Here is a 15,678-nt window from a genome sequence, read left to right as displayed (position 1 = left end):
TAACTGGACAGTGCTTAACTGGTACCTGTTCCTCATGGATTTATTGGGCTAGCAAGCTAAAAAATAGAAGTTGAGACTTTCTGTTTTCAGTAAAACAGGAGTGATGAGTTAATCATATCTTTTATTATATTTCTGTCATTTCTGAGTACATGTAAGAATCTTTTATTTGCAGAAACAAAAAAATTCACTACTAGTTATATACTAGTGGTAGTGAGATCAGGCTGAATTATTACTTCTATGAATAAATTATCAGAATATACTATGCAACTTTCAATGATATTTTAATAATAAATATGAGATCTAGAAGCATGTTTTATACAAAATTGTTAACTTGTTGCTGTCTTCTTACAAGTGCAGCTTTTACACCCAGATTTAATAGTGTTTAATGTTTCCATTACTTGATTTTGTTTAGAGGTTGGATTGGAATGTGGCTGAGGGGGAAAATCTAGAAAAGAAGGAGAAACTGACTTTTGTATTTGTGCCTGTATGCCATGCTGTTGTGGCTTTCTGAGCTATGCCTGAATAGGTTAGCAACTCTGTGTTGTCACTGTATATATTAACAGCTGAGGTGAGACTGATAGAACGATGCAACATGCTGTATCTCCTGTTGCAAGGTTTCATAACCAGCATGCATTTTCACATGCTGCCTCTAATCTGAAAGTTTATTTAAGTACTAAAGTACATTAATTGTGTTTTATGTTTACAAGTTTAATCTGAGAAGGCATCCAAAGAATGCTTTCAAGTAGTGTTTGTATCTTTAAAAACAAAGCAAGACTAGCAGCAACTGCTTATGCTTTATTGACATTTCTGTCTTTTATTTAAGTGACTGAAACACAAACTGTCTGTAGTTACTTTGCAAATTATTTGTAAAAACACAATGTAGGGTGTAATCATGTTTAGCAAAATGTATGTTTTTTTTCATGTGGAGTTCTGAGAGACAACCAGCTGCCTTTATTTCATTAGCATTGTTTTTATATAATGTTTAAGGGTTTATGTTATATTAAGAAAACTGCATAATGTTTTAGTTTTCAAAACTTACAAAACAATGAGGCTTGGAGTAGTGTACTTCTCCATATGTGGTTATGTGGTTCTTTGATTGTAAGCAGAGAATCCAGTTGGTTGAGTTTCCTCTGTACCATTACCAGTAATTCTTACTGCAATACTATGTCTAAAGAGGGAATGTTGTGGACGAATTATGGTTTCACTTCAACCAATAAACAGTCATATGGTGTACAAACTGCAGAACATAGCTGCTTATGCTACTGTTAGTCAAAATTACCTGCCAGCAGGTATCGTGCATCTTACTGGAATTGGCTTATTATACATATTATTTTCATTGCTTATCCCAGGGCTTATTGTGTAAACTCCATTTTAAGTATATTGAAAAAGGGAAAAAAAATTGAACTAGTCTGCTAATTGTTTCACTTCTTTGTATTTTATATACACTGCCTCCAGAATAAGAATCTGGTTCTGTAGTAACATTTAGAGAAGAAAAAAAAAGAAAATAACTATTTCTCCTCACAGAATTCAAATCATCTATACAGAAGTATGTCTAGAACTGTAAAATTTTTTTAGGATAATAAACTTGTCTGTGATCGTTTTTCAGTTGCATGTATTTGTTTTTATAAACATATGTATACCCAGAAATACAGGCTGAGATGCACTATCTCATTTACAGTGGGGTCTCGCATCTACCCAGTTTTGCATCCGGAGGGACTGAAACACAGGGAGGTCAAAAGACTTGCTCATGGTCAGGGTGAGTAAGTGTCACTGGTGGAATTTGAATCTGAAACACTTCTTCACTCATTCCTCAAGTCTATGCTGCCTCTGTGCCACTGCTGTGTACAATAAATAATAATAATGTAGTTTATTCGTGTATGCATTATTTTCCTTCTATGGTAAACAGGTAACTTTTGAACACAAATATGTTTTTTTTATTAAGTTAGTACTGGGGAGATTGCCTGCTAAATGGTGAGATAAATGACAAAGAATGCATAAAATACTGTATTACATGTACTAGTCATATGTCAGTGTTTTCTCATATTATTGCTCAAACTCTCTTAGAATGTATCACCTTGCTGTGTATTGTCAGGGATCTTAAAATCACTTTTCCGCTGTCCCGTAATGAGACTGGGTCTGACCTTTCCTTTGGGAGGAATTCTTGCTGTAACTTAACAAGAGTTCATTGACTCACCATTGTCTGCCATTTTCAAGCCTTCTTGTTTGCATGCATGGTGACAGTGTTAGTCTCATGCAGGCTGCTGGTTCTCGAATTTTAGTAGGTGCACACACCAAACCCTTTACAAGGAATACATTGCCCAGTATTGTCGCCAGGTCTTCTTGCACCTGAAATCATTGGCCACTTGCCTATGTTTTTTCATTATTTTGGCCTGCTTCCCTTTCTTGTTTGGAGAGTCATGACTACCCTAGTGAAGTCTCTGAATATGTGTATCTATGTTGGACAAATAGTCTTTAAAGGCATTCAATGATAGTGTTTTTTTTTTCCATCTTCGAGATGTACATGACTTTTATAATTAAGATTAGCATAAGAGGTCTAACAAAACTAAAAGAAAAAAAAATAGAGCCCTGAAGTCATACTTTATAGGACAAATTGCAAAGTTAGTAGGAAAAAGTAGATGGAAAAAAAGTCTAATCCTGTGTGCGTGTCAGAAATGCATATGGAATATAGAGGAATGGCAAAGTACAAAGAGACAGAAAAATGAAGTTAACTTTTAGTTGCTGTCATTGTTATTCAAGAATAATTTTGAAGACTGTTCCCTTAATATCCATTGCATCCTGATAAAAAACATAAGATAAGGAAGCACTGGCTATTTGGTTAGTGGGGAAAATGTTATTTTCCCTTCAATGGTAAATGTCCCTGGAAAACCATTAATTGTTTAATAGTCACTTTTAATATAAATTCTGATTCTGAACATAAAAATGTATGTTCATCATACTGATCACTCCTGCAGTACCCTTAGCTATATAGGTTATATCATGCATGGGATATAACAGCCAGCCAGCTTCCAAAGCTTCAGGGCACATGCCATGTACCCAAACTGTCAGTCAGCTCAAGCTGAAAAGAATGCAAAGACAAGTTTGGGTGCCAACTTCTTCATAGCTTTCCTGTTGCCAACAAGTACACTCCTGAGGCTTTCGAGGCACAACGGTTGGCTTCTGCTGTTCCTTTGTTGGGCAGAGAAGTTCCCTTGGGGGGGAACCTTCCATTTTAAAAATGATTTATTTATTAATACGTTCCTGTTCAAGGAAGTTATTTTTAAGCTAGGAGTTTGTGTTTTAATGGACTGTCATGATATCACTCTTTTTAAATAAGAGCACACTTTTTTCCTGTCAGCTTAAAGTTGTTTAAAGTAATTGATGATCGTTGTTTCTGTGGATAAATTCTGTTTATTTTACTTTATAAAGTTAGCAAAGTGTTTTAAGATGCTTTTTACTAGGTTTTTGTGACAAAAGGTAACTTTTAAAACGTTTCATTTTTATTGGCTTTAGCTGCTTGTTTTCACCCGGAAAGAGGCACCATTTTTGGGGTGACACTAGTACAAACTACTAATCCCATAGTTGGTCATTCTTCTAGTCACAAAAAGAAAAATTAACCAAACTGCCCTTGCCACCATAGCAGGCTAGCAGTTTGTCTCAGCTACAGGTGAGTGACTGTGCTGTGTCCATTGTTCCCCAGATCACTTATCTTTTATCCCAGATCCCTCTGGTGTAGCACCTAAAGCCACTATGGACTGGGAAATTAGCCATGTCCAAGTCTATTGGTGTCCCCTTAGTGGCCCTTGGAGAGGGAGCAGGGAAGACTTCCCTGTTTTGTCAGAATGTTGTGTCGTTCCATGGTGAAGCTGCTGCTGCTGTTAACACTGTTGGGCCCCATTTTCCCATCAAAAAGAAGCAGAAAACTAAAAATGTATCAACTACTGCTCAAATTTCTTTAGACAGGAGTAATTTACTGAGTCTGGCTTAGGTTTAATTTATTGAGCCCTCTTGTAAGGTGGTTTCTGGTAAATGATAGAGGTATACCTCTTTTCCAGAAGGAGATTTAAGATTCTAAATATAGACTGGAAGATGGGACAGATACAGGTTTTCTCCTCAGTTTTCTGATTCAGACTCAGAGGAGAACTCAGATTCTAATTGTGAGGAAACATTTGCTTTAAATAATTTAGTTCCTTCAGTTGTACATGTCTCTACTCATTGTTTAGTGTGTGTATGACTCAGCTGATACTTCTTCCAGGGCTGTGGTCTTGGGTACTGTTTTGAGGGATTTTGCCTGCCTGCATTGTCAGAACCTGCAAGGCAATGTAAAAAAAAAATAGATTTTAAATTCTCCTTTAGCTAGAGATTTATTTTTTGGTTCTTCTACTGCAGTGGTGATCAAAATGAAATGTGTGATGAAAGGGTAGATCGATACAGAGAATCTTGTAAGATTTTTCAGCCTTCCTTTTCCAAATTTCCTAGGGGGATTTCTAACCCAATTTTAGCAAAAAGTATTAATAATAATAAACAAAATAAACAATAAAATCCAGGTAAACAGACATTGAAGAAGAAATAGCAAGGGGTTCCACAAAGATTTCAGGAAACCACTAAAGCCAAGAATAATCCAAGTCAGAATGACTATTCAAGGGAGCGTGTGTATTCACAGTTTTACTGACTGCTTTGACCTCTGCAAGAAGGGTATTTGAGTTGCAAGCTCTTATGTTGGGTCAACCCTATCTCATTTTCCACAGAGAGAGGATTTCTTTGAGAACTAATGCTTCTTTTATGCCCAACTGGTGCAAGTTTCCATTAAGCCCAAATATCCATCTCCCTGTTTTCTTTTCTGAACCTACATATGAGGAAGAAGGGATATTCCATACCATGGATCTCTACAGACAGCTCGTGTACTATCAGACTTGACAGAACTAAACATTTTAGATCTTTGGATCAGTTGTTAATTTCTTGGGAAGGTAAGAAGGAGGTTTCTTGTGAAAGTAATAAGAAGGGGGCAACCTTTGTCAAAAGAGACAATTTCTAAATGGTTGTCTAAGATTATCTTCGGTATACTCACCATAACAAAACTATTCCAGGCTGGGTCAAGGCCCACTTTAACAGGGCCTTGGATTCATGTGTGGCTTTTGTAGAAATAGTTGGATTGTAAAAGTATTTTAGAAGCAGCAGCTTTGTCCTCTGTACATATCTTTGTGAACCATTGCAAGTTTGATTCCTTCGCTAGGTCTAGATCAGACTTTGCTTGGATCATTCTCCCATCACTCCTGGACCCTACTCCTTCCACCTCCCAAAAGTACTAAGCAAAGTTAATCTACCCTTATAGCTAAGGCTCCAGCAGCAGAGATACGTATAATGAACCTAGTTCAGCTGTGTAAGTAAATGCACCCTAACAGTAGGTGAGTGAATGATCACTGCTTGCAGTAGCCACTCCTTTCCTCCACCCCCCCTTGTTTTTTGGTGTGTTATTTATGCCATGGTGTGGACGTTTATTTATTTATTTATTTATGTATGTATGTATGTATTTATTTTTGTTCCTAGCACTGTCCTTTCAACACTCACCATCTCTCTCTCTCTCGCTATTGGCATGAAGGGCTTGGTGTTGAAACCTGTGATTTTAGTCAGCTCAACTTGAGCTGAATGACTGACTGGGTGTGTGGAAAGTGCCCTGTAGCTTTGGAAACTGGCTGGCTGATATATCCTTTTTAGGATATAAGCCATATAGATAAGGCTACTGCAGCAGTGATCATTCAGACATGTACTATTATGTTAAGTTTACTTATACAACTGTACTTTCTACAGAAGGCAAAATCCATGTAAAGGAGTCCTGTATGATTTTTATAAAATTCCTGTAACTTTAAAATGGTAAGAGAATATGCTGCTCTTAACATACAACAGAAAGACCTTTAGGGTAGGTGAATCTGTGTAGCTACAGAAAGTGGCTGAGGCAGATGATTATCACTGCTTTTACTGAAGAATAACTTTAGATAGTGAAAGTGGTACACAGCTCCAGGCTAACATTTATGCAAGCATAACACACCAAAGATTGTTGGTGTTTGTCCTTTCAACAGTCGCATTGACTTTTATCTACCTAGCAACTGATAATTTCAGAAAGAGAAAAATGTTTACTACTCTTGAGTATTTTTCTCCAAAAGAAGGCATTTGCATAACACGGATTTACATTTCTTCTTTGGTATTATTACTGATTTAAATGATTACATGGTGGTGCTAATTTACCACCTTCCTCAAGTTTTATGTATAGAAAACTTTATTTTCAGAGAATTTTATATGTGAGGAGCCAGAAATGTTCTATATCCAAAAATTAGATGCGAGTTGCTTAATCCTTTGAGCATGTTTTTCTTGGTTAAATATAGCTCTAAGCTTGACTTCCCAACTGTTGCATTGTCAATACAACTCATTTTGTCTTGCAGGTCCTGTCTTAGTCGAGTAGTGTTATGATTTTACTTAGGGAGTCAGTGGAGTTCCACATACCAATACTTCCAGCCCAAAAGCTTGAGCAGAAGTGTTACTTTTTTCCCTATGCAGTATGTTCACCCTATGGGTACATCTCAGCATTCTGTTTGCTGTTCCTGTGATCCTTTCACTACAGTTCTGGTGGTCCAGTCTAAGTGTGGGTCCTTCTCTGCATGAATTATTTCCAAGACCTAAGTAAGGTCATTAGTAATTTACCAGATAAGTAACCTCCTATCCTAAAATGTAGAAAAGACCCTGCAATTTAGTGACTTTGTTTAGAAATTTATGAATGGACCTAGCTGTTGTATCTTTGCCTTCCCATTGTACTTATTGTCTAAAAAAAAAGGTAGTTTCCATCATTAATCATGGCAAAGATTCTAGCACACTGGATGGGTTTCGTAAAAGTGCATACCTCATCCAGCTTAGTATTGAAGTCTGTTAATTATGCAATTCTGGTGGTAGAATACAAGAAATCCATTTTAGAACAGCGGGAAGATCGTATTCTCAGATACTAAGGTCAAGGTCTTGAAGCTGATATTCAGTCCAGGTAAGGTATAAGTTAGCAGAGCCCTAATATGCAAATCCATCTCTGTGGTGTATACCACAGACTGTAACCCATTTTACCTGGTTTCAGGTAGCAGCTTGAGTGCTGGAAAAGTAAAATGGGAATTGTAAAATGAGGGTCTGCAGTCAGCTTTTCATTTTACTATGTGTGAGTCTGTGTCTTGCGGACATACATCTGCTGTGTGACTGTGTAGCGAAGATGTAGATTGGAAATCTAGTGGAAAATGTTTTTTGAGATCATGGTTACCAGTAAAGAACATCTGTGTGAATGAATTAAGTGACATCCACATGTGGGCCACATTATGTGCCACTCCGTAAAGCAGGTCCATGGATGCACAAGTGGAAGTTAAATGCATAAAGCAAAAAAAATATATATATATTAATATTGCTACAACTCAAGTGCTCTAGGTTGCACTGCATCTGAAGTGTTTTGTGTGTTTTAGCTGCTTTTCTGTATATATAGACTTCTCTGTTTCTTTAACTAAATAAGCTCTGCAAAGTTGTTTTATTGCATTCCTGCCTGTATTTCTGAGTTTTTTGCACTTTTAAAGTTTGTTTTTGCTTAGTTTAACTGGTAGGCTACACACTCAAGTGCGCTAGCCGAATTAAAGCATTTACTGTGTTTCTGTACCTAATTTCTGCTACTTTGTAAAAAAAAAAAATCCTTGTTTCCCGCCTTTACTGAACTAGAATAGTCCAGTCTTCAGGTATTGCTGATCTCTGGGCTGTGTTATTGTTCCTGTGTTGCCCATATCCTTATTTGGATAGGAGGAAGCTTCTTTGTTCACCAGTGAGAGTGGGGAGCTCTGAGCAGCCTATCTGTCCCTTGAGGAGTGGTTCCAGCCCAGTGACCTGTAGCTTATTGGCTTTTTGTGCCATTTCCTATCTCTTTCTAACCCCCTGCTTTAAAGCCAGCTTTAGCGCACTTTTGCACTTGTAATTTAAAGTTTGTCCTGTTCGTTGCATTTACTGTTGAGGCTACACACTCAAGTGCGCTAGCCTGTGTTACATATTTATTGCATTTTTTCTGCTGTTTGTTGCAAAAAAGAAAAAAAAAATATCTTTGTTTCCCATCTTTCCTGACCTAGAGTAGTCCAAATACAGGCTTTGCTGTATTCTGGACTTTTGGAAAGTTCCTGTGTTGCCCATTTCCTTTCTTGGATAAAGGGAGGCTTCTTTGTTCACCAGTGGCAGTGGGGAGCTTGGAGCAGCCTATCTATCCCTGGAGGAGTGTTCCCAGCACAAGAATCTGGTAGTTCCTGTGTTGCCCATTTCCTTTCTTGGATAAAGGGAGGCTTCTTTGTTCACCAGTGGCAGTGGTGAGTTTGGAGCAGCCTATCTATCCCTGGAGGAGTGTTCCCAGCACAAGAATCTGGTAGTCTGTTTGTTGCCCATTTCCTTTCTTGGATAAAAGGAGGCTTCTTTGTTCACCAGTGGCAGTGGGGAGCTTGGAGCAGCCTATCTATCCCTGGAGGAGTGTTCCCAGCACAATAATCTGGTAGTCTGTTTGTTGCAAAAAAAAAATGTTACCCTTGTTTCCCATCTTTCCTGACCTAGAGTAGTCCAAATACAGGCTTTGCTGTATTCTGGACTTTTGGAAAGTTCCTGTGTTGCCCATTTCCTTTTTTGGATAAAGGGAGGCTTCTTTGTTCACCAGTGGCAGTGGGGAGTTTGGAGCAGCCTATCTATCCCTGGAGGAGTGTTCCTAGCACAAGAATCTGGTAGTCTATTGGCCGTTTTGGGCCAATTTTTAGCTCTTTCAAGTCCCCCTGTATAAAACCCACTTTGGCGCATTTTTTGCGCTTGTTACTACTCAGCCAAGCTCCTTGTGGTCCTGCAGAGTGGCGCTAGAAGCAGAGAGGCTAAAAGAGCGACTGCTAACCTGATAAAAGTGTTTGTTTTCCTGCTACTACCTGGGCGACTGTCCGATCTAGCTAAACTGCAAGTATTTCTGCTTCTTGAACTGTTTTAAACTGTTTAAAGTTGTTTTTGCACCTGCACTTTTAAAGTTTGTCCTGTTTGTTGCTTTTACCTGTTGAGGCTACACACTCAAGTGCGCTAAACTGTGTTACATATTTATTGCATTTTCCTGTTGTTTGTTGCAAAAAATATATATATATCCTTGTTTCCCATCTTTCTTGACCAATAGTAGTCCAAATACAGGCTTTGCTGTATTCTGGACTTTTGGAAAGTTCCTGTGTTGCCCATTTCCTTTCTTGGATAAAGGGAGGCTTCTTTGTTCACCAGTGGCAGTGGGGAGCTTGGAGCAGCCTTTCTATCCCTGGAGGAGTGTTCCCAGCACAAGAATCTGGTAGTCTATTGGCCGTTTTGGGCCAGTTTCTAGCTCTTTCAAGTCCCCCTGTATAAAACCCACTTTAGCACGGCTTTGCGCGATTTTACGCATAGCGCAGCATCGGGCAGCGCTGCTTAATTGGGTTTAAACCATTCTCGTCTCCACAAAGTCTGCTCTTCACTTTTTCCCTTAGAACTGATCTAGTTCTCATAATAAACACCCTATTCCCACTCTAAAGCCTGGCACTTGCTCACTAAAGCAATTATATAAGTCAGCACTAAAAAATTAAAAACACTACACCCTCACAAACTCCCCTTGAGTACTTTGTTCCCCATTGGCCCTTTTTTTCAATTATAAAGGAATTCCCAATACTATTCTAGCATGTCCAAAGGTCAGTTGTCAATCTCCTCTCTGGTCCAGCTGGTGAATCTGGGAATCTTGAGCCAATGTTACAACTGCTTCATGTACACAGACAACCCTCTCCTCCTCCCAACAAATTCCAACACATGTGAGAGATGCAACCATATAGCCAAACTGGAGGCTAAGCTCTCTCAACTCAGTATTGGCGTAACCAGCCAGGAGGAGAAGGAAACCACACCCACTACAATTCCAGTCTCACATAGACCTACCACGACAGCAAACCAAACACATAAACACACAAAAACATACTCGGAGGCTCTAAATAAAAATCTGCCTAAGCAGCAGAGACCTCCAAAGCAGGCACCCAAGCAACCGCTACCCCAAATCAAAACACATGCAACACATAGCTCACAAAGCCAGTGTGTCGAACAGTCACAGCCCTTAAGGCTAAACAACATACCTGATACACTTGTAATAGGTGACTCTATCGTCAGGCACACTGACGTCCCACTCACCAGGCTGAACAAGGAGAAGGTCACGGTGAGCTGCCTGTCGGGCGCTGGGATCTGCCACATAACACAAGCACTCAGGTCACTCCAAGGCAAGTACAAATATGACTCAGTCATTGTCCATGCTGGTGTTAATGACCTGAGATGTGCCTCCCTGGACTACATTGAAAGAGACATAGAGGAGCTCTCTGAGCATGTAGCCCAGGCCGGTATGACCCTGACCTTGAGTAGCATCTTACCCTCACCAAGAATGATGCCACAATATGAAGACAAGATGATCAATTTCAACAATTGGCTTAAGTATTGGTGTCATTCAAAGGGGATCCAATGCCTGTCTGCCTGGGATGACATGCTCGACAAGCCATGATGCTTCGCTAGGGACGGCTTGCACCTGTCACCCCTGGGCTTTCGGATATTGGCAAAGGCTCTTGCCACCCCCATAGTGCCTTTTTTAGGCAAGGCTCAAAAGACAAACCCACCTCCATAGGTATCACAAGGGATAAGAAACTAAGAGTAATGCTACTCAACGCCAGAAGTCTAAACCTCAAGATGCACACACTCAAAACTCTCCTTAGCATGGAGAACATCGATATCTGTGCAGTAACAGAAACCTGGTTCAAGGCTCCCGAGAGCACTGCAGCACTACCAGTTTATACCTCATACCATGTTTTTCGGCCCCAAAACTTGGACCGAACCACAAAAGTAGGGGGAGTATCAGTATTCGTCAAAGATACCCACACCTCCAGGTTGGTGGCACAGCACGAAGCATCAGAGACTATCCATGTGCAACTAACAGTGGGTAAAACTGCCTTCCAGTTTATAGCCTGCTACAGACCACCCTCCCAAACCCAGGAACCCCACTCGGCCTTCCTGAGAACACTGGAAAATATGAAGGTCTCTCCAAACACCATTATATTGGGCGACTTCAACTTCCCTAACATAGACTGGGAGCATTACTCTAGCTCCAACACCCTAGCCCAAAGGTTCCTAGAATTTATAAACTCAAAATCTATGGAACAACTTGTTGCCACTCCCACAAGAGGGGACAATATACTGGACCTGATCATCACCAACATGGGGACTCTATGCTCCAGACCAGAAGTGTATCCCTCACTGGTAAGATCAGACCATAAACTAATCTCACTAGATAGTCACATCCTGACCCCAGCCCCTGCCCAGAAAACCACAGTGAAAAACTTCTCTAAAGCAAATTTCACACTCATCAAAACCGAGGTGGAATCCTTCAAAGTCCCCGGGCCTGTGGAAAATACGGCCCAGACCGCAGAATCCTTTATAAACGCATTCTATGAACACCTTCAGGAATGCATGGATCATGCAATCCCAAATAAAACCAAGACCCAATCCTCCAAAGTTAGGCGTCCTGTCTGGTGGACCCCAGCCATAAACAAACTATACAATAGAAGGAGGAAGCAACTACATGATAGAGCAAAATTCCAAAAAGGGAAGGCATCTCTGATCAGTATTAGCAAAAAACTATGGGCACTCATAAAATCGTCTAAGGCCAGCTTCGAGAGAAAAATTGCACAGGACACTAAGGATAATCACAGGGCTTTCTTTAGTTATGTTAGGAACCTGGGTGGGAATTCCCAGATATGCTCAGAATTAGTCCAAAATGACAAAAAATACACCAAACCCACAGACATTACCAACATCCTAGCTGACAGGTTCAGCGCAAACTTCTCCCCCCCTTCCCCACCAAAAGGGCAAATATCTATCCCAGCAGAGTGCTGCCCCCCTGACATCTCAGATGCTCAGGTAAGAGCCGCCCTCTCCAAAGCAAAAAACAGCATCAATGGGACCAGACGGTGTCCTGGGCTGCGTCCTACATGAACTCCAAGAAGAACTAAACCCAAACATAAAACTACTGTTCAATCTCAGCCTTACTACAGGATATGAACCCAAAGAGTGGCGTACAGCAACAGTGGTCCCTCTCCACAAAGGTGGTGCCTCAACGGATCCTGGAAACTATCACCCCATAAGCTTGACTAGCTTGGTCTGCAAAGCTATGGAAAGGATCATCATGGACCTCATAAATAAAGATATTGGGGACCTACAGACACTGGATCCTACCCAGTTCGGCTTTGTTAAGGGCAGATCCTGCCTCTTAAATCTGGTTGATTTCTTTGAAACAGTCACCAAGGCCATTGACGAGGGGAAAGTGGTCCACACAGCCTATCTGGACCTTGTAAAAGCCTTCGATACAATACCTCACTCGAGCATTATAGATAAGCTCACCAGCTTAAATATAAACCCCTATGTCACTAGATGGGTTGCAAACTGGCTCAAGGACAGAACCCACATGGTTAGAATTGCTGGAGCCATGTCAGACTCCAAACCAGTTACAAGTGGCGTCCCACAAGGCTCAGTCCTGGGACCTCTCTTGTTAGGTATATATTTCTCGGAGTTACAGGCTAACACGTAAGGACTGTGGCTGACCAAGTTCACAGATGACTGCAAACTGGGCGCCATAATAGACTCTCCAGCCGACACAAGCATCCTACAAAAGGGCCTCATAGAAACAGACAACTGGTGCCAGAGCCATGGCCTCAAGCTAAACGCCAAAAAGTGTATAGTCATCCCCTTTGGCAAAAACAAAGTGCCCACAAATTACCACATAGGTGATAATCCATTAAGTACGTAAGAAGTAATTAGGGACCTGGGGACCCAAGTTGATAGCAATCTTTCATTTGACAACCATGTTGCCAAAGTGGTTAGAAAAACATTTTATATAGCCCACTTAATCATGAAGGGATTCACATCTAGATCAGGGGAGGTCATCGTGCCTCTTTACTTATCCATCTTCAGGCCCATAATTGAGTACAATGCCCCTTTTGGGATGTACCTTACCAGACACCTGCAGCAACTGGAAAGACCCCAAAAGTACCTCATCAAGAGGATCAAAGGGCTCAAACAAATGCCATATGTTGCCCGGTTAAAGAAACTCCAGCTGTACTCAGTGGCATACCACCTGCTCAGAGGCGATCTGTGCCTGACGTATAAAGCCATGTCCAACCCGGAATTAATGGACATGCTGCACCTCAGAAAATCCAAATCCCATCGAGCTACATGCTCGAGAGACTTGAACCTCAACACTGTAATAAATAGGACATGCTGGAGGGACAGATTCATAACCCAGAGGCTCCCTTCACACTGGAATAAAATCCCAGTCCAGGTTAGGCAGAGTCCCCCATTGACTCTCTTCAAGAGGAATCTTGATGAGTGGATGGGAGATAGTAGGTTTACCCAGGGTATCACTTCTGTGTCACTGTTAGACAGAGGCACAGAATACTAACCTCGAAAAAGGGCATAGCAAAATTCATTTAAAATGGGTGGCGAAAGCCAAACACACTCTGGCTAGGCTTATAAATGCCCTAGGGCAGATAGCCTAGTATGAACCTATGAGCCTATATATATATATATATATATATATATATCCACTTGGGATTCATCAATTAGTTCTTACTCCCACTATCAGTGACTATAACCAGTCAAAACAGGGAAATTAACTTGCAAAAGGGGCAGGGGGTTAATAACTAAGGTGGGGAAGACCAAATCTCTCTCTCTATCTATATATATATATATATATATATATATATATGTACATATATATATATATATATATATATATATGTACATATGTGTGTGTATATATATATATATATATATATATATATATTTATTATGGCCAACTGCAAACTCAACAATCATAAAACTTTTACCATAGTCACCCTCTATATTCCCCCTGGAGAAAACATACCCTTATTAGACAAAATCCTACAGTGGTTGTCTGACAGGGTATGTCATGAAACAATGTTAGGCGATGTTAACATCCGTTGGCTCACCCTCTTCTCTAACTCTCCACCACCAGCATACACCTGTACGGATACACCCAACTTATCTCTTTACCCACTTTTCTTCATAAACCTACAAAGACCTGCTGTGTATTTGATTGGATACCTGTCTCTAAGCCTGACCACTGTCATCACCCTGAATCCCTACCAGACTCGCTCAGTGACCAATCTTCTATATGTGTCCAAAGATTCTCCCCCCACCTCTCTAGACCTCATAAATTTAAAGAGTTCCAAATACTAACCTTCTTCAACCTGGACACATTCAGTAATTCTCTTTCTGCTATTGACTGGTCTTTCCTCTGTTCCCTAACTCTATATGAAGCTGTCCTTCAATTCAACTCCATCTTTCTAAACATTCTGAACTCCCTTGCCCCTCTCAGAACTGTCAGAGTCAAATCATGGTGTTCCCCTTCGCTCTCCAACTATACACAGTTTCTAATCCATAACAGGGATTGCATCTAGAAACTCTGGACTAAGATTAAATCTCCCACACACTACTGACAATATAGGGAACTCTGAAATTTAACCAAAAAACACACAAACTCTGACAAAAAGAACTACTACCTCTCAACCCAAAATACTGAACCCAGAAACCGTAAAAAATTTTGGAGTACTGTCAACAAAATTCTCCTCCCAGGAAATCCTTCAACTCCCAACCCCTGCCCCCATAACACACTCCTAGAAACTGCTTCAATTTTCAATTCATACTTCACCGATTCCATCAGCAAACTTATGCAAACTGTCCACCCAACCAGCCCCATACCCCCTACCACCCCCCAACTGCAAAATAGTTCTTTCTCACTAAAACCCATTCCAGCTAGCTACAGCAGAAAACTTTGTATCAAACTTAAACCATGTTCCCCTTCAGCCGACAACCTGCCTTCTCTCTTCCTAAAAGCTGCTGCTGACTATATAGCATATCCTGTTTCCATCCTCATAAACCATTCAATTAGTGAATCCACAGTTCCTGCCCTCTGGTCAGAGTTCCACACTATACCAATCCACAAAGGTGGAAATTCTATTGAGCTCTCTAGTTATTGACCTATTGCCATACTCTGTCTCCCCTCTGCAAAATCTTGAGCACTGTGTTTATAAACAAATCTCAGCTTACCTTACTCGTGAAAACCTAATTACCCCTACTCAACATGGCTTGCACCCTCACCACAGCACCACTACTGCACTTATTTCTTTACTATTGCCATCTCCCTAGCTGGAGACAATGATAAACTAGTGTCCTGCATCTTTTTAGATCTCTCTAAAGCCTTTGACACTGTCTCTCACCCCATCCTACTCTCCAGACTCTCTCAACTCAACCTCTCCTCAGCAACTATATACCCTGGTTCAATAGCTATCTCACAGACAGACTACAGTCTGTAAAATGGCTCTCTGTTCTTTCTCCTTTTCCCCCATCAAAATGGGTGTGCCTCAAGGCTTTATTCTAGGCCCCCCACCTTTTTAACATTCATACTAACCAACTTCACACATCCTGTCCTCAGTCTTCCCTCATACAGAACGCAAATGACTCCATCATCATTTATATCGCTGATAGCCCCAATGATCTGCTAACCCTGACACAAAAATCTTTCAACCTCAGTGCAACATG

General features: G+C 40.6%; 1 protein-coding gene across 1 annotated transcript in view; it reads left to right on the top strand.

Annotated features, from left to right (window-relative positions):
- The window catches only part of BNC2 (basonuclin 2), a 2,846,732-nt gene that overhangs the window by 2,704,275 nt on the left and 126,779 nt on the right, over positions 1-15,678 (top strand). Inside the window, exon 6 of the mRNA XM_044061291.1 lies at positions 1,679-1,756. Coding sequence (XP_043917226.1) covers positions 1,679-1,756 — 78 coding nt within the window. The remainder of the gene's footprint in view (positions 1-1,678; positions 1,757-15,678) is intronic.

Source organism: Protopterus annectens, chromosome 2.part0 (assembly GCF_019279795.1).
Source record: "Protopterus annectens isolate FY-2018-M chromosome 2.part0, PAN1.0, whole genome shotgun sequence".
Lineage (NCBI taxonomy): Eukaryota > Metazoa > Chordata > Ceratodontiformes > Protopteridae > Protopterus > Protopterus annectens.
Note: the sequence above shows the minus strand (reverse complement) of the source record. Positions and strands in the feature narration are given on the sequence as shown.